General features: G+C 38.6%; 1 protein-coding gene across 1 annotated transcript in view; it reads left to right on the plus strand.

Annotated features, from left to right (window-relative positions):
* The first annotated feature begins 212 nt into the window (after positions 1–212).
* Positions 213–18,781, plus strand: part of MGAT4D (MGAT4 family member D) — a 55,056-nt gene continuing 36,487 nt past the window's right edge. The window contains exons 1-3 of the mRNA XM_023226016.3: positions 213–371; positions 14,543–14,701; positions 17,390–17,527. Coding sequence (XP_023081784.2) covers positions 278–371; positions 14,543–14,701; positions 17,390–17,527 — 391 coding nt within the window. The 5' untranslated portion in view covers positions 213–277. The remainder of the gene's footprint in view (positions 372–14,542; positions 14,702–17,389; positions 17,528–18,781) is intronic.

An 18,781-nucleotide genomic window follows, 5' to 3' on the forward strand; every position in this document is an offset into this window, starting at 1 on the left:
AAAGTCACCGAACAGTTACTGCGCACCCACCACGTGCCAGGCAATGGGGCGCTTTCCCTAGTTTATCGCTTTTAAAGACCTGGCAGCGGTTTATAGCACGCGCTGAGCCCTAGAACAGGAAGCAAAGGGTGCAGAAGTTCTGCGGGAAGGCGGCTTCCCAGGGCGGTGTGCTGGGGACCCACGCGGCACCGCAGGAAGGGGGCTCTGCGCGCTCAACCCGGTCCCGGGCACTGCTCGCCGCCTCCACCCGCCGGCTTCCCGCAGCCGGGTCAGCGCCATGAGGACCAAGCAGGTGAACTTGCTGATCACCCTGGTCGCCATCGCGCTTTTCAGCTTCTCTTGTTTCTGCATCTACAAGATAACTCAAACCAGTAAGCGGCGGGCCCTCCGCCCGCCTCCCTTCCCGCCTCGGGGGCTTCGGGGCCGCAGGAATGCAGGCGGGGCGGGGTAGGCGGGTGCGAGGGCGATGCGGGAAGCTGGCGGTGGCCGCCTGCGCTGGCACTGGGAGGCCCGCGTCGGTGCCCACGTTCCGGTCAGCGGCGGCTGGGCTGTAACCGGCCTGCGCGCGCGCTAACGTATCTGGCCCGGGGTCCCCACCGCTCCCTTTTCCTCAAAGGTTCAAGGGCCCCATCTGTGCCCTGCTTTTCCCCTCTCCTGTTCTTCCTTCTCTAAACTACAACTGTCTGGCCCCAAGAACTGCTCTTATACAGCCATCGTCTTTCTGCATCTTTCCTCCTTTGTGGTCCGGGTTACATCACCAGGCCACGCTTCATGCCTCCCTCCTCCCTGGAGTGTTTTTTGCGTAGCTGAAGAGAGGTGGTAGAAAGGAGAGGGACGTCACTGACCACCTACAGCGCCGGCCCAGAGCCTGGACTTCTCCGATGGACCGCCGGCCTGCGTTCCACTCCCACACACTCAAGATGTAATTTCCCCTGGCCTATAGAAGTGCCAATTTAGGAATCAAAAGTACAGGTTGCCAAGTTTAATTTCAATTTCAGATAAACAATTATATATTGGTATAAAAAATGCATGGGGCTAAATTATTCTAAAATATTTATATATTTTTTATTTTAGTTTCAAATTTAACCAGGCATCCTATACTTGATCTTTCAACCCTAGTTGTCCGCGGTGTAAAATTTTATCGTTCAAGTAGTTGAATTTCTCAGTTTAAGACTTAGGAACCCTGTAAATTATGATCCCAGCATTCCATGATTGCTCTTACGTTGTCTTCAGTTAAATTTTCATTTATTTACACATGTGTGACTTAAGTGCACACAAGGTAATTTTGGTAAGAGTGCTGAGGTTGAAGTTTGGGAGTGGCTTTATGTTTTAGCTCTCCAGTTAAGACTAGATTTTATCCTCATATACACAAAATATTCTATATCCTGCTTGTTTCAAAGATAAGGAATGTATATTAATTTATCTGCATTATAATATGTCTACTCATCTTCATAGTCATTTGACAAAGTTTCCCTCCTCTTCATTTTCTATAAAGAACATTATCCTAATGTCTTTTTATTTATTTTAGCACAATGAACAATAAGCACATTTATAACAAAAAATAAATGATTTCTTGTAATTAGAAAGCAAAATGTAAAGTTTTATAGTAATTTTTTTTTAGATGGAGTTTCGCTCTTGTTGCCCAGGCTGGAGTGTAGTGGCGGGATCTGGCCTCACTGCACTGCAACCTCAGCCTCCCAGGTTGAAGCAATTCTTGCACTTCAGTCTCCTGAGTAGCTGGGATTGCAGGCATGTGCCACCACACCTGGATAATTTTGTATTTTTAGTAGAGATGAGGTTTCACCAAGTTGGTCAGCCTGGTCACAAACTCCTAACCTCAGGTGATCCACCCACCTCTGCCTCCCAAAGTGCTGGGATTACAGGCATGAATCACCGCACCCAGTCTAGTAATTTTGGAAGGTAATTTAGAATGTTAACCTCAGAAGTTTTAATACCATTAATGACTTTATAATGAAACTGTAGACTTTGAGATCCTCACAATCATTTTGGTGTATTTTCTAGTTATGACAAGGAAAAAGAAGTTTGATTCCTTGAAGCATTTATATCTTCATCATTCATATGTTCAAGTTCAGAAACAAGATATTGTTCTTGAGAATGAAATACTCAACACACAAATCAGATTTTTTCATGTTTTAGGTATGTGTTTCTGTGGAACTTAGCTCTAAAATAATTAGGATATCAATCCTATAATAAGCTGTTCTTACATCAACAAAAGAAAACACAGACTTCACTTAGTTTCTGAAGTAATGATTTTTATAAAGCACCAGAGATAGTCCCAATGTCTTAAAAATTTAATCTATAGTTGTTATATCTATGAATGAAAATTTGGGAACGTTTATTAGAAAGATGGCCACCACCTAGTGCTTTATTCTTTCTCCCTCTTTAAAATTAACTAAATTTTGCCAGGCGCAGTGGGATGGCTCACACCTACAATCCCAACACTTTGGGAGGCCGAGGCAGGTGGATCACAAGGTCGGGAGTTTGAGACCAGCCTGGCCAACATGGTGAAACCTCGTCTCTGCTAAAAATACAAAAATTAGCCAGGTGTGGTGGTGCACCTGTAATCCCAGCTATTCAGGAGGCTGAGGCAGGAGAATTGCTTGAACCCAGGAGGTGGAGGTTGCAGTGAGCCGAGAGAGCGCCGCTGCCCTCTGGCCTGGGTGACAGAGCAAGACTCCATCTTGGAAAAAATAAAAACAAACAAAAAAATTAAATTAACAAAATTTTATGGGTAGATAATCTTTTTGTTCACTTCTATAAGCTCATAGTATTAGCAGTTCATAATTTGATCAACAAATATGCAAGCTCTGTGAGGACAGAATGTACTTGCTGTTTTTACCTGTTATGTTCACTACTGTGTCCCAGCATGTGGAAAACTACATGGCATGTAATGAACATGCTAAATATTCAATGAATCAATGGTTGAAATAATGAAAGAATCAATGAGTTCAATAATTACCGATTCATGTTGTAGGCACCAAGTGAACAGCATCAAAGGACACCCCCTCCCTTTCGTGAAGCTTACATTTTGCATAGGGGAAATAAACAACAAACAAATGATCTAATTACTATGTGATGTCAGATGTTGGCAGGGTTAGGGAAAGCAAAGTGCTGTTTTAAAGGAAAGGGCTGTCAGAGAAGGATTATCTGAGCAAGTTGTATTTGAGCAGATTCTCAAATGAAGCGAGGAAGCATCATGTGTGGATATTTGGGGGAAGAGTATTTCAGGCAAAGGGAAATGCAAGTACAAAGGCCCTGTGGTGGAATCTCCTTGATTGTTTGAGAAACAGCCAGGAGGCCAATGCAAACAAGGAGGAGAGTGATAGAAGTATTATCTCATGGGGATCATAGTAAGGACTCTGCTTTTTATTCTGAATAAGATCGGAGGCCATCAGAGTTTTGTGCAGAGGAGTAACATGATTTCACACATACATTTAAATGATTATTGGATGTGTGCTATGAAAGAAAGAAAAGAATCACGAGATGCTCCAAGAATTTTTAACTTAAACTAGGGTTTCTCAACCTTAGCGCTGTTGACATTTTGGGTTGGGTAATTCTTTACAGGGAAGGGGGTTGTCCTATACATTGTAGAATGTTATCAGCATCTGTGGGTTCTATCCAGGAGACGCCAGGAGCAACAACCCCTCTGCCATTGTGACAGTGTCTCCAGGCATTGGCAAATGTCTCCTGAGGGAGAAATCATCCCTGGTTGAGAATGAGTGACTTAAATACTGAGAGAAATGGAGCTGCCATTTACCGAAATGGCAAAGGCTGGAGTAGGAGCAGGTTTGGGGGTAAAGTCACTATTTCTCTTACGTATGAAGTGCCTATTAGATATCCCAGTGAGAGTGTTGAATAGGCAGTTGGATATATCAGCCTGCATCAGGATTAGCAGTATAAACTTGAGAACTGTTAGCATATAAAGCCATGAAATGGGATGAGATCACCTAGAGAGTGAATGAAAGGAATAAGTCTTGGGGAATTTCAGTATTTCAAAGTAAAGGAAAAGCTAGAAAACTGAAAGAACTAAACCAAGAAGATAATTCAAGGAGGAGAGTGCAATAGTGTCAAATATACTGAAAGAACATTCTCTTGTAATGAAAAGCCATCTCACCCACAATCTTTGAAGTTATCATTCCCATATTCTTGGTGAATGCAGCAGGCCCTTGATCTGCAGGGTCTCAATTTGAGTAGGTACTTCATTCCAGTTAACCAGAGATGATAATTAAGGTAACTATTTTGCCAGTGCGTATCATGGAATTCTAGTGTCCTATTTTCCACGGGCAGTGTGGTAGGTTGTCACTGCAATTAAGCCCAAGTACATCAGGTAACCAATTCCAGACTTTCTTCTTTGAGAGTGTTTCCTGGGTAATGCAACCACTCAAGGAGCCCCTAGTCATCCGCTAGCTACCTCCCTTGGAAAAGACAACGCTTGCCTGCTACTACCATTGACAATCCTGGCCGTGTGACTGGCCTACTACTTCTCTTGCCTCTGGTCACTGCCTCAATGTCTGACACCCCAGCAAAGGCTGACAGTTTGGTGGAGGAATCACCAAAAGGAGAAATACTACCTCCTTTCAAGCACCTTCTAAAATAGCACAAATGCCTCCCATTGGCAAAATAGAATAGCACTTGCAAGGAAATCTGGGACAAGTAACAGGTTTCTAGTTTTTATCATACAAAGGAAATTTAGAGGGGCCTATAAAGACAGAGTGTCAACAGACACAATTTTTAGAAAGTCCTGTAACAAAGAAAACTAAACAGCATCTTATGTAGGGACATCCATAAGTGTGATAAAATTACACTTTAAAAAGTAAAGGAACAATAGGCAGATACAGTTTGGGAGAGTACTGTAGTATCATCATGAGATCGGGTGGGAGAGGAATCAGTAGTGGAAGCAGAGGCATCAGGTAACTTTCAGTTGTTAGCCTGAGTGATAAGCTATTAATTTTATGTTATGTTGCAGAACTTACCTATGTATTACATGTCTTCTTTTGTATATATAATTTTTTAATCGATTAAAAATATTTGTATAGAAGGAAGCAAGAAATGATAGACATACAGTACCCCATTCACTTAAAGTTGTAAAAACAATAAGAATGTTATTTTTGAAAAAGTTCAACTTGGGGTGTAAACACAAATGACTTTTTATTTTTCCAATAACTCCTCATACGTGTTCTATTGAGCCCTGTTTTCTACTTAGAGGTTTAGAGAGACAATGAACACTTACTCTGTGTCTTTTGGTCACTTTTTTTCTGTCTCATTCCTGTTTTTAAAACCGCGTTTTATTGTTTTTAGAACTTTAATCTCCTAGTCAACTTGAAACTTTCTTTTCCTTTCCCTGCTAGACAGGCAAGACTTGTGTTTCAAGGAAAATGGAATGGCAGGTGAGAAAATGTCAAGACTTCCACACACATTAGTGGCTTATAACAATCACTTTGGTTTTTTTTGTTTTGTTTTGTTTGTTTGTTTTTGAGACAGAGTCTCACTCTGTCATCCAGGCTGGAGTGCAGTGGCGCGATCTTGGCTCACTGCGACCTCCGCCTCCAGGTTCAAGCAATTCTCCTGCCTCAGCCTCCTGAGTAGCTGGGACTACAGGTGCGTGCCTCCACACCCAACTAATTTTTGTATTTTTAGTAGAGACGAGGTTTCACCATATTGGCCAGGATGGTCTCGATCTGACCTCGAACAACCTCTTTTTTAAAACTCTTGGTTTAGTAATCAGGAGTTCACGAAGAGCTCCACTGGGCAGTTTGTCTATAATCTGAGGTGGTGTCAACTGGGACATTTGGAGCTGAAGACTCTACTACTAAGAAGTCTTTTTCTCTCACAGCTCTGGCATCTCTCTCTCCTCTCCCCACGCAGTGGTGCATTCTCCAAAGCCTCTCCTCATGGCTTGGGTTTGTTTCTCACAACATTGTGGTCTTAGCAAAATGATACTTTTCTTCCCCCACACAAGGCAACTACCTTTTAAAAGGCAGGAAGTGGAAACTGCCAAGTCAGTTAAAGGTTATACCCCAAACTAGTACTCCATTGCTTTTGCTCTATTTTACTGTAGTGAAAGCAGTTACAGGGTGAACCCGGATTCAAGAAGGTAGAGAAATTGACTTCTTCATGAATGACTGGGAAGGTCAAAGTGCACAATACCATTTGACCTGGAGGTCATCTTTGGAGAAACACTCTGCTGCACCCCCTTCCTCCTTTCTTGTGCTTCCCTTGTGGTACTAGGGTGGGAAAGAGCTGGGGGGGGGCAGAGGTTTTCTTCCATGACAGCAGCCTGGTGGTTTCAATTTCTCTGGAAGACACTTGGATGTGGCAGACATCTAATGCTCTTGTAGGGGTAGTTTGTGGCTGCTTCTGAGCACCTGCTGTGGTGTCTCTGCTATCTATTCCCTGAAGGGATATCCATCCCCTGCTTCAATTCTTCCTCCCTACCTCTGCCTTTGCCACAGCCCCTTGGTGCTGGGAATATTCTGCCTGGCAGAAGATCTTCTTGCAGATGACCTGCAATATTCACTTGAGCCACAGCTGACTCATATGTCTTTGCCACTTCAAGTTGCATGCCTGCAGGCTACTTCATATGCTCCCGCTCTTGGCTTAGTAGCGGTCTCTTTCTTTCTCCTGCCTCTTTTCAACTGGTGGCATGAGAATTTTGGTAGGTCTAGCAGTTCCACAAGTTTCAGGGTAAAAATATTCTTCAGCCCCTGAATTAGTGACAAGAGGGCTCATCCTAGAACACGCAACTTTATTTCCTGGAGATCTTTCTCTCTTCCCTTGATGGAAGGAAAGCACCCTCATCCCCATCCAGTTGGGGAAGGGTTTCACCAACGTGTATGACCTTGTGGGAATACGCCAACAAAATAGATTTTTATTACTGTCCATGGGACAGAGGAGGAGCTCCCAGATGCAGCTGCAAGTCAGCAGAATCCCAGGCCCAAATGTGGGTTATTTCGGAGAATAATTGAAATGTCTTGTGGAATTTAAAATATATGTACAACAATAATGCATGTCAGCAATTACAAGAAAAGTTAAGAGAGAGGAAATGGAGTTCAATTGCACTAGACTTGTAGAACTATTGAGAAGTGAGGATGTAAGAATTGGTATTCACCTATTAAGTCGAGGATTCATGTTGAAATATCTAGTTGAACCACTAAAATAAAGTAAAATAACGTAACTAAATCACTAATTGCATCAAGTATGCCAAGAAAGAAATTAAAATATTTCCTGATTGGATATACGACAAAATTCAACTTGATGATTACTAAAAGAGACATATTCGAATTTTAAATACAGAAATTTTGGAAGACAAGGGATGGAAAAATACCCACAAACCCAAACCAAAATAAAGTTGATGTAGCTGTATTATGTTATCAAGCAAATGGGCCCATGGTCCAGTGCATACAGAAGCCAGTAACTTTAACAATGGCTTTTGAGAAAAGATTTTTTTTTTTTTTTTTGCAAAACCAGCCAGCAAGAAGGTAAGACTCAGACTCAAATCTGTGTCTCTTATTGGGTCTGGGCCAAGTTTTAAGGGATCATAGGACAAGGGAAAAGATTTAGGAACATTGGCTTGGTAGAGTCTAACTGGAAGGCTTCCAATCTGGCCATTGATGGTAAAGTATGTTAAGGCAAATTTCAGCTCCAGATCTTCTGGGCCAACAGACCCCTCGCATCTGGAAGAGTTCCAGCATTCAGGTTCTGGTCATATCCCAGGTTTCTTGATTCAGAGGGAGGATTCACTGGTTCTGGGTATGGTTGCAGGTCAAAGTTTTTGCTATTGCACTTGTCCAGGCTGTATGAATTGCAGTTTTTGGCTCTGTTACACCTACAAGCTAACTGGACGTTTTTCAACAAAGTAGGTCCAGTTTGGGCTGATCTTGTGGTTATATTAATACCAGCAAAGTAGACTCTAAAACAAAGTGCAACATAAATGTTGAATATACATGGAAAAACCACTAGCAATCGAGAAAATGTAAGTTTAAAACATGAGTTACTAGTTCATGCTACTCTGTTCCTTCAATTAGGAAATTAGACACTTAGTGAGAATATGGAGCTTTGGGAATTCAAACTTCCCTTGGAGGAGTATATATTCAGTCATGTCTGTTATGAAAAATATGACTTTCCTATGTCTTAGGAATTCCACTACTGGTAGGGTTGAAATTAGTGTACAGCCTTATCAATGGTTTATGGCCAGTATCTGTTCTTACTGATCAGCACCTATACCATACATGTGGCTAAATATTTTAAATAATGGCTCTACCACCAGATATATCCTAGGGAAGCTCTTGAACATGTTTACTAGGAGATATGTACCAGAATGTTCTTGATAGCATTTCTTATCATTGTTACCAACAATAGAAGAGACAAACATGTTGTGGTATATTCAGTACACTGGAATATTTTACATCCGCAAAAATGAATAAACTACAGTTTGAGTCATCAATATAAATAAATCTCAAAAGCATAAATTGAGCTAAAAAAGCAAGTACAGAGTTTTATTAATGTATAAAGCCAAGTGTAAGTCAGCTTGCAAAAATAGTAAAACTATAAAGGAAAGCAATAAATGATTAATATGAAATTCAGGATGCTGCTTATCTGGGGCTAGGGAGGAAGGAGAATTGGATCTGGGAAGGAAACAGGTAGAATATCTAAGGCTAAGGTAGTTCATGATGAGTTCATGGATGTTCATTTTTATTATTATCCTTTAAACTGTCTTATATACTCTTTGTAATGTCTAATATATTTCACAATAAAACTTAATGCATACAGGAGCCACTCACAGGGAATTTAAAGGGCTTAGTACATAGTTTGATTTGATTATTGCAAAGCATACATGGGGGGAGTAATCTGAAATGTACTTTATGTTTTTAGTTTTGTCATCTAGTAATTGCCTGAGATATTCTTGATTTGGAACCACATTAGGTACAAGTAAACTAATAATAAATTTAAAGTGATCAGCCAATGCTTTAACATTATACCTTTTGCCCTTCTATTTACCCCCTGAGTGACTTACATACGTTCGCCAAGATACACTGTAGTAGGCCATTCTTGCATTGCTATAAAGAAATATCTGAGACTGGGTAATTTATAAAGAAAAGAGGTTTAATTGGCTCCCGGTTCTGCAGGCCCTACAAACATGGTGCCGACATATGCTCGACTTCTAGGAAGGCCTCAGGGAGCTTTTACTCATAGCAGAAGGCTAGGCTGCAGGCAGGCATGTCCCATGGCAAAAGCAGGAGTGAGAGAGAGTGGCAGGGAGGTGCCACACACTTAACCAGATCCCAAGAGAACTCATTATCATGAGGATAGCACCAAGCCATGAGGGATCATCTTTCCCCATGACTCAAATACCTCCTGCATTGGGGATTACAATTCAACATGAGATTTGGTGGGGACATATATTCCAACTATATCACGTACCATACCATTTCACACTCTATGCACTTACGGTGTTTTTTTCTGAGGTTGGAATGCCCTTCCCTTCTTTCTGCTGTAGGCAAGCTTCTGTACATACAAGTTCTCAAGTCTTCCTTCTTCTCTGAAATCTTCTCCACCTCCCCTACTCCTCAGTTCTCCCTAAGAATTAATCATTCCTGCCTTCCTCTGCCTGTGGCATTTTGAGAATAATTCCATTTTAACAATATATTATAATTAGTAAAGTTTAAAAATATGCACCATTCCCACATTCCTTGCAGCCTGATTGTCAGGAGCCAGATTTTATTCGTATCAATTTAATTTAGAGCAGGAACCAGATTTTATTCATGTTTATTTACCTACCACATAGCACATGGCAAGTATGTAATGGAAGAATAGAAATCTCAGCATGCTTCTTGTTACTGGAGGTGTTTAGTGAATGAAGTGAGGTCAAGTCACGTTCATGGCTATGTTGTATAGGACCTAGTAGACCAAGGCAAGTAAGCACTCAGGGAACTATTTATAGTCTTTGAGCAGTGTTTCCAGAAGATTAATCAGGGATTGGAGGTGAGAGACCAATTAAGAGGCAATTATAATAGTACAGCTAAAGGCAATAAAGCTTGAACTATGGTAGTATCAATGATGATAAAGAGAAAACCATGAAAGTGATCTGTCACAGTCCTTCTCAAATTTTAATGTGCATAGCAGTCAACTGGGAATCTTATTAAAATGCACAATCTGGCTCAATAGGTCTGGGGTGAGGCCTGAGATACTGCATTTCTAACAAGCTAATAGCTGATGCCAGGGACCTATGCCATCCAGCGTGATAGTCAGGTGGCTTTGAGGCACCTGAAATGCAGCTAGTGAGTGCAACTGCGAAACTGCATTTTTATTTTATTTTAACTAGTTTGAGTCTACATTTAATAACTGAAATTGTGCAAAATATTTCTCCATTAAGCAAAACTGTACTGTTTTGGTAGGATTACATTTCACTATAATTATTAGAAGTTAGCATCTGAATTGAGATGTGCTGTGAGTGTAAAATACATGCAGGATTTAGAATATTTAGTACAAAAATATAAAATAGCCCATTGTTTACTTTTATGTTGTGACATTTTGGATATATTGTATTAAATAAAATACATTGTTTAAAATTACTTTCACTTGTTTCATTTGTTTCTTTTCACTTTTTAAAATGTGACTACTAGAAAATTTTAAATTACAGATGTGGCTTGCATTTTATTTCTACTGGAACACAACGCCTTGGAGCCTTGCTGTGAGAGGCACAAATCAGTGGCACTTAGGATCTAGCCTGGAACCTATTTTTAACGTGCAGAAGTCACATTCACCCACTGCACACTTGAACTGGTGTTTGTTTTCAAAGTTTCACTACAGAGATGCCCAATTGACTCAAAGCCGAAAATTATTGCTTATTTCAGACCTTTGCAAAATAGTGTTATAACATTTCATCCTCACTAAATACCTGAGTAAATATGCAAGTAATTTCAATATTTTAAATAGAATATTGATGAATGAATTACCAGGGAAAAATGTACAAGAAGCAGATCTAAGACTAGAGATTATGTCCTTTAACATTTGTTTATGGTTGTTGCTGTAAATACTGCTTCCTCTAGAGAAAACTTCCTTTTCGTGTTTACTAAATTGATCCCTAGGGACTGACCTACAATGTAGAATCCCACATATGTTGCATCACCCGTGATTTATCAACTCAGAACACACAATCCATTTTGCAAAGAGAACATTACCTGGGAAACCCTCATATCATGGGCTTAAACTACATCCCCCTCTAAGGTTTGTAAGCATCTTCAAATAGTATCTACAATATGAATGTTTAAGGCTTGTCTGGATAGGTGCAGTTCTTTTGATTAAAGCATGATTCAGTTTAAGAATCACTAAAATTAGTTCTTATACTGACAAGTCCATTCATTTCATTAATTTATTTATTCATTAAGCATATATTCATATAAGAGCTATATGCAAGTCACTGTTTCAGATAGTTGGAATTTAGTAGTAAAAAGTTCTTGCTGTTCTCAAGCTTACATTCTAGAAATCTCGGGAGTGAAACATCAAAGCAGTCAATACATAATATGAAGTCAGGTGGTGATAAGTGATTTGAACAATGAGAACACATGGACACAGGGAGGGGAACATCACACACCTGGGCCTGTCGGGGGGGTGGGTGGCTAGGGGAGGGATAGCATTAGGAGAAATACCTAATGTAGATGACGGATTGATAGTTGCAGCACATGTATACCTATGTAACATTCTGCACATGTACCCCAGAACTTAAAGTATTAAAAAAAAAAGAATAAGGGAAGGAGAGGGGTGTGCTATCTTACAAAGGATGGCAGGGTGGGCTTCCCTGAGGTGGTAATGTCTTAGCAGAAAACTGAAGGAAATTAGGGACCTCCTGCCACAACAGGATATGTAATAAAACAATGAAAGGATACGGGGGAAGAGCATTCAGTGCTGAGAACACTGCAAAAGCCAAAGCCCTAAGGTGGGAGAGTGTTTGGTTCATGTGAAGAAGAGCAAGGAGGCCAGTGTGGGTGATGCAGGGCTCCCTGACAGTGAGGCAGGAAGGGTAGGAAATTAGACCAGGGAGGAACTCAAGGACTGATCACACAGGGCTTTGTGGGTCATGGTAAGGACTTTGGTTATTTTTTTTAAGTGTGACGAGAAATATTTTGGAGGGTTTGGAGCAGGGGAGAGGAATTATCCAGTTTTTGCCACAGGCTATCCACTTGTGCACTCTGGTTCAGACAAAACAGATGAGTGAAAAAATATTAAATGTTTCAACCCAAATGTATCACCATTTTTTTTTTTTTTTTTTTTTTTTTTTTTTTTTTTTTTTGAGACAGAGTCTTGTCCTGTTGCTCAGGCTGGAGTGCAGGGGTACAATCATGGCTCCACTGCAGCCTTGAACTCCTGAGCTCAAGCAGTCCTCTCACTTTGATCTCCCAAAGTGCTGAGTTTACAGGTGTGAGCCATAACATCCATCCAACATACAGACTTCATTTCCTTTGAATACATACCCAACAGTGGGATTGCTGCATTATGCAGTTCTATTTTTAATTTTTTAAGGAGCCTCCATACTCTGTTCCTTAATGGCTACACTAATTTATATTCCTGCCAACAGTGTGCAAGAGTTTCTTTCTCTCCATATTCTCACCTTTTGTCTCTGATGAGAGCCATTCTAACAGGTGTGACGTGGTAACTCATTGTTTTAATTTGCATTTCGCTGATGATTTGTGGTATCAAGCACTTTTTTATATACATGGCCATTTGTTTGTCTTGTTTTGACAAATATCCATTCAAATCTTTTGCTGATGTTTTGCTTTTTTTTGTTTGTTTGTTATTGAGTGTTTGAGTTTCTTATATATTTTAGATATTAACCTCTTATCAGATGTATGGTTTGCAAATATTTTCTCCCACTGGACAAATTTGAACCCATAGATTGTCTGTTGGGTTGAAATATTTTCAATCCATGTTGTCTCTTCACTCTGTTAATTGTTTACTTTGCTGTGCATAAGCTTGTTTAACCTGATGTAATTCCATTCGTTTATTTTGTTTTTTGTTGTCTGTGATTTTGGAGTCATATCTGAAAAATCATTGCTCAGACCAAGGTCATTAAGCTTTTTCCTAATGTTTTCTTCTATTAATCTTACAGTTTCAGGTCTTACACTTAAGCCTTTCATCCATTTTTAGTTGATTTTGTATGTGGGTTAAAATAAAGATCTAACTTCATTCTTCTGCATGTGAATATCTAGTTTTCTCAACACACTTTTATTGAAGACATTGTTTTTTCCCTGTTGTGTGTTCTTGGCAACTTTGTCAAAGATCAAGTTACTGTAAATGCATGAATTTATTTCTGGTTTCCCTATTTTGTTCTATTGGTCTATGTGTCTCTTATTATGCCAGTACCATGCTGTTTTGATTATCATAGCTTTGCAATGTATTTTAATGTCAAGCAGTGTGATGTCTCCAGCTTTATTCTTTTCATTCAAGATTGTTTTGGCTTTTGGGGGTCTTTTGTGGTTTCATATGAATTGCAGGGTTTCTTTTTCTGTTTCTGTGAAAAATGTAATTGGAATTTTTAAAGGGATTGCATTGAATCTGTCGATTGTTTTGGTAGTATAGACATTTTAACAATATTCTTCTAATCCATGAATATGTGATATCTTTCCATTTATTTGTGTATTCAATTTCTTTCACCCAGATTGTATAGTTTTCAGTGCACTGCTCTTTCGCCTCCTTGGTTAAATTTATTCCTAAGTATTTTATTGTTGCCATTGTAAATGGGGTGGTTTAATAGATTTCTTTCCTAGATAGCTTGTTGTTAGTGGATAGAAACTCTACTGTTGATTTTGTATCCTGAAACTTTAGTTTATGTGCATCATCATTACATCTCTTCACAACAGCTCTGAGGCAGGGATTTTTATGTATGCATTCACACCAAAAGGAGCAGAGGCAAACAAAAATTAAGTAATTTTCCCCAGATAACACAAATATTAAGCATATTATGCATGATTTGACATCAGAGCCATCAGAACTCTTAAAAGAGTATTCTGTAATTTATTTAGCAAATTTCCTACTGTTGGGTACTTTGGTCATTTCCAATTTTTAAAAATAATGCTAAATACTGTGGCCTATGTTAAATATCCTTAGTCCAAATCTGTGTACACTCATAATTTTCTTCAGATAATCTCTTAGATGTATTTTTGGGGGGTTAATGGGATTGCATTCTAATACAAATCTGATACATGCACACCACGGAAAATTTGGGAAAAAAAAGAAGAGCACAGAGTAATAAAGCAAAAAATCATTGATAACCCCACCTTCCACATATCACTATATTTAACATTTTGTTCTTTTTTTCCAGTCTTTTATATTTGTACCTATGCACGTATTTACACATGCAGTACATACTATATGTATATCGTATTGTGTATATATATACATATAATACATGCATAGTACTATATATAACTATATTGAAACTTATATTTTACATTCTTATCTATTATAGAAAATTGTGTGATACCATTGCTACATTTACAAATATATACATATATTTTCATTGCAGATAATCGATTAATTAATTGTAGAAACCATATTTTGGAGTTTAAAGAAAATATGCTACACTTAAGAAACAAAACTGAAAAAAATAGCCAAGAGATGATGAAAGTTTTGAATCGAATGAAGTATGAAATTACAAAGAGAGAAAATTCGTCAGGAAACTTAGGTTTGTGTTGATTTTGTTTTTGTATATTGTGATTTGTTTGTTTTGTTTTGTTTTTGGAAATGTAGATTCAATGTCTTATGATTTTAGGGCATCTTCTCTCTATAAACTTAACTAAATCAGTACTGGTTCTTTTATTGTGAGACATGCAAAAATCAGGTAAGAGATATCACTAACCTACTTTCTCTCATCTCGACCAGGAAGTAGTCTTCCTGTGCTTTCTGGCTCTGTGAATTGCACCACCATCCACAATCCATTCAATAGATGCAACCAGAAACCTGAGGATCATCTCTGACCCCTCCCTCTGCCTCTTGCATACTTCCATGTCAGTAATAAGCAATCCTGGTTGGTTCACCATTCTATATATCTCAAAAATTTGTCCACATTTTCTATCATCATTTCTGCTACATTAGTCAGACAATTTTCCTGCTTTATCTGAGTGACTAGTAACATACAGCTAATTTTTCTCATATAAACCTTCAGTGGTTTTCCATTTCTCCAAGACATAAATTTCTGCCTTGTGCATCCCCTTTGTACTCCAGTCCTCCCCCCACTCTTAATCCCTGGCAATCACTGATTAGATCTCTGTTCTTATTGCTTTGCCTTTTCCAGAAGCCATACAAATGCAATCAAACAATGTGTAACCCTTTGAAACTTGCTTCTATCACTTAGCATAGAATTTACCCAAATTGTCGTGTGACCAATTGTTCTGTTTTTAGTGCTGAGTAGCATTTCATTGTATCTATGTTCAATGGACATATTGTTTATCCTCTCACCAATTGAAAGGCATTTGGGTTGTTTTCAGGTTTGGGCAATTACAAATAGATGTTCCTATAAGCATTCATGACATGTATTTGGTATGAAGATAAGTTTTAATTTTTTTAGAATTAATATGTAGAAGTAGGATTGATAGGGCATAGATAAGTATATGTTTAACTTTATAAGAAACTGCCATACTGTTTTCCAGAGTGGCTGTACCATTTTTCACTCCCTCCGGCAATGTATGAGAGTTTTAGTCACTCCAGTTTATTATAGTCATTTTTTTAAATAGGCTCTTGCTCTGTTGCCCAAGCTGGAGGGCAATGGTGCAGTCATGGCTCACTGCAGCCTCCACCTTCTGGGCCCAAGCAATCCTCCTATCTCAGTCTCCCAAGTAGCTGGGACTACAGTCACGTGCTGCCACACCTGGCTAATTTTATTTTTTGTAGAGATGGGGTCTCTCTATGTTGCCCAGGCTGATCTTGGACTCCTGGCCTCAGGCAAGCCTCCCACCTCAGCCTTCCAAAGTGCTGAATTACGGGACCATGCCTGTCCTATTATAGCCATTCTAATGTCATGATATCTCATGGCTTTATGCTGCATTTCCCAGAAACTAATGATGTTGAACAGTTTTACTATTTGCCATCCAGATGTCTTCTTTGGTGAAATGTCCGTTCAAAGGGGGAATGCAATGGCACAATCATGGCTCACTGCAGCCTTCACCTCTGAGCTCAAGGGATCCTCCCACCTCAGCTTCCTGCAGCTGGGACTCCAGGCGCATGCCCCACTGTGTGTGTGTGTGTGTGTGTGTGTGTGTGTGTGTGTGTTTAGAGATGGGGGTTTTGCTATGTTGCTCATGCCGTTCTCAAACTCCTGTTTTGCCAGTTTCTTTAATTGGGTGATTTTGTTTTCTCACTGAGTTTTAAGAGAGTGCTACACATTATCCTGGATACATTTCAGATGGATATGTGACTTGGAAATACTTTCTTCCAGTTGGTGACACTCTTTCATTCTCTTTATGATGCTTTCAGGGAGCAAGCATTTTTAATTTTTTGATGAAGTCTAATTTGTGAATTTTTCTTTTATGTATTTTGTTTTTTTTGTATTGTTATATTGTATCTAAGATCTCTTTACCTATCTCAGGGTCATGAAGGTTTGCTTTTTTGTTTTTCTTTTTTAAAAATTTGTAGATTTATGTTTTACATTTATGTCTATGAACATTTTTAAGTTAATTTTTATAAACAGCATGAAAAACAAGTCAATATTCATTTTTTTCCACATAGATGTCCAAGTGTTCAAACACCTTTATCAACTGTCTTTTCTGTATTCGGTTACCTTTGCAACTTTGTCTTAAGTCAGTCAACCATATTTTTGTGAACTTACTTCTGTATTCTATGGTCTGTTCCATTGTTTCTATATCTATTTTTTATATGACACTGTTTTTACTACATTGTTATTTATTATGAATTAAAATTGGGCAATGTGCGTCCTCTAACATTTTCTTTTTCAAAATTGTAGAGGCAAATTCTAATGAAGGTTACAAATACAGTCATTAAATTTAGGGGCTACAAAGTAAAGCTATAAAGATACAAATTTAATAAAGTGATATTAATCAAAGTAGAAGAGTAAACTAATTACAGCGTGTTTCAGTTATACTTTTTTCATTTGGAACTGACAGTTCTATTGTCCTCCATGTATCTTATAATTCTAGGCTTAAATTAAATATTACTTTATAAATAAATATGAATCAATAATAGTTGAACTATATTTTTAGCATTATTATTTTGATAATTTACATTTTAGACTATTTCTTTTATATATTGAATGCTAAATGAATCTGTGAGTTTATTAACACCCCTTTAAAAGAATTATTCTGGAGGGAGAAAAATCCCTATAATCATATACTCAGAAGCATTATTTCTTTTCTTTCAGTTGCACAGAAAGCAGACATATTAAATAAAAATGAAACAGTATCTAATACATTTGAAGACTTGAAGTTCTTTTTTCCTCATATAAGGAAAGAAGGCAGAATTTATCCTGATGTAATCATTGGCAAAGGGAAAACTGGTGGTAAGAAAACTTAGAATTGGAAAATTAAATACAGGTATTTTGATCCTTGGGGACATACTTTTAAGTTTTAAAATGTAACCCATTAATATCTTAGATTGATATGCAGACTACTAGCCTATCTGGCATTAATTTGGATTACTGGAAGTCAGTATGTTATCTGGCAGAAAATAATAGTTTCATAAACATTTGGTGACTTGAATTCAAATTTAGCGTAATGCAAATGCTTTGAAAATAAGAAATATAAGTCAAATATAATTAAGCATATGCCAAATGTTTGGCAAATCTTTTCTCCTTGGTTTTGGTAAATCTATGCTTACCTGGTTATTTTCCTATTTCCCAGTCTTTCTGGAGACCAAGGTCAGTAATAGCTTTATAGAACAGGTGATGCTTGAGGTAAGCCTTGACACGTAAGTTCAGGTTCACCAGGTATACAAGACAAGAAGCTTTGGAGTTTGAAGCAGGAATATTAAGCTAAGCCTCAGGATAGCTGCCATTCCTACAAATCTCACTCATTCCAGTGAGTGAGTTGCTCTAGGCCAGGCCCATCGGCTCCGTGTTTTAACACACAGTTTCGTTGGAACATAGTTATGCTTGTCCATTTACTTGTCTATGTCTGCTTTTGTGCTCCAATGGCAGAATTGAGTAGTTGCAACAGAGATGGTATAACCCAACAGCCAAAAACGCTTACTATCTGCCCCTTTATTTAAAAAAAAAAAAAAAAAAAAAAGGTTGCTGATCTCTGCTCCAGACAGTTCCATAGGAATAAGTGTGTTGTTTTATATCATATGCCTCTGATGACATCGTTTTTCTACTGCATTCTGTGTTCCACTTACTGAGTTCTATGTTTTCTTACATTATCTCATTTAATCTTCACAATCCAATGCAATAGGGCCTATTATTGCCATCTCTTTTTTACACCTGAAAAAACTGAGGCTTAGAGAAATTAAGAAACTTCTTGAGTTCATACTTGTAAAACTTTTTACCTGTATATATAAATACATGCATACGTGTGTGTGAATGTATGAGAAAGTACAAGAGCTACAGTTTGTAGGATGATGAAAAGTTGAAAAACAATGCATAGAAATGATAAGATATTAGATACCAAGAATAAGCAGAGCCTTGCACAAGCATCATCAAATGTAAGTGGAAGCCCATGACACGGAGTGAAAGGAAGGAGGGAGAGACATGGTGGTGTTTGGGAGAAGCAATAGACCTTCTTGTATAGGGAGTTGGAGGGTTGAGGTAACCCAGTTA

This window comes from Piliocolobus tephrosceles, chromosome 3 (assembly GCF_002776525.5).
Source record: "Piliocolobus tephrosceles isolate RC106 chromosome 3, ASM277652v3, whole genome shotgun sequence".
Taxonomy (NCBI): Eukaryota; Metazoa; Chordata; class Mammalia; order Primates; family Cercopithecidae; genus Piliocolobus; species Piliocolobus tephrosceles.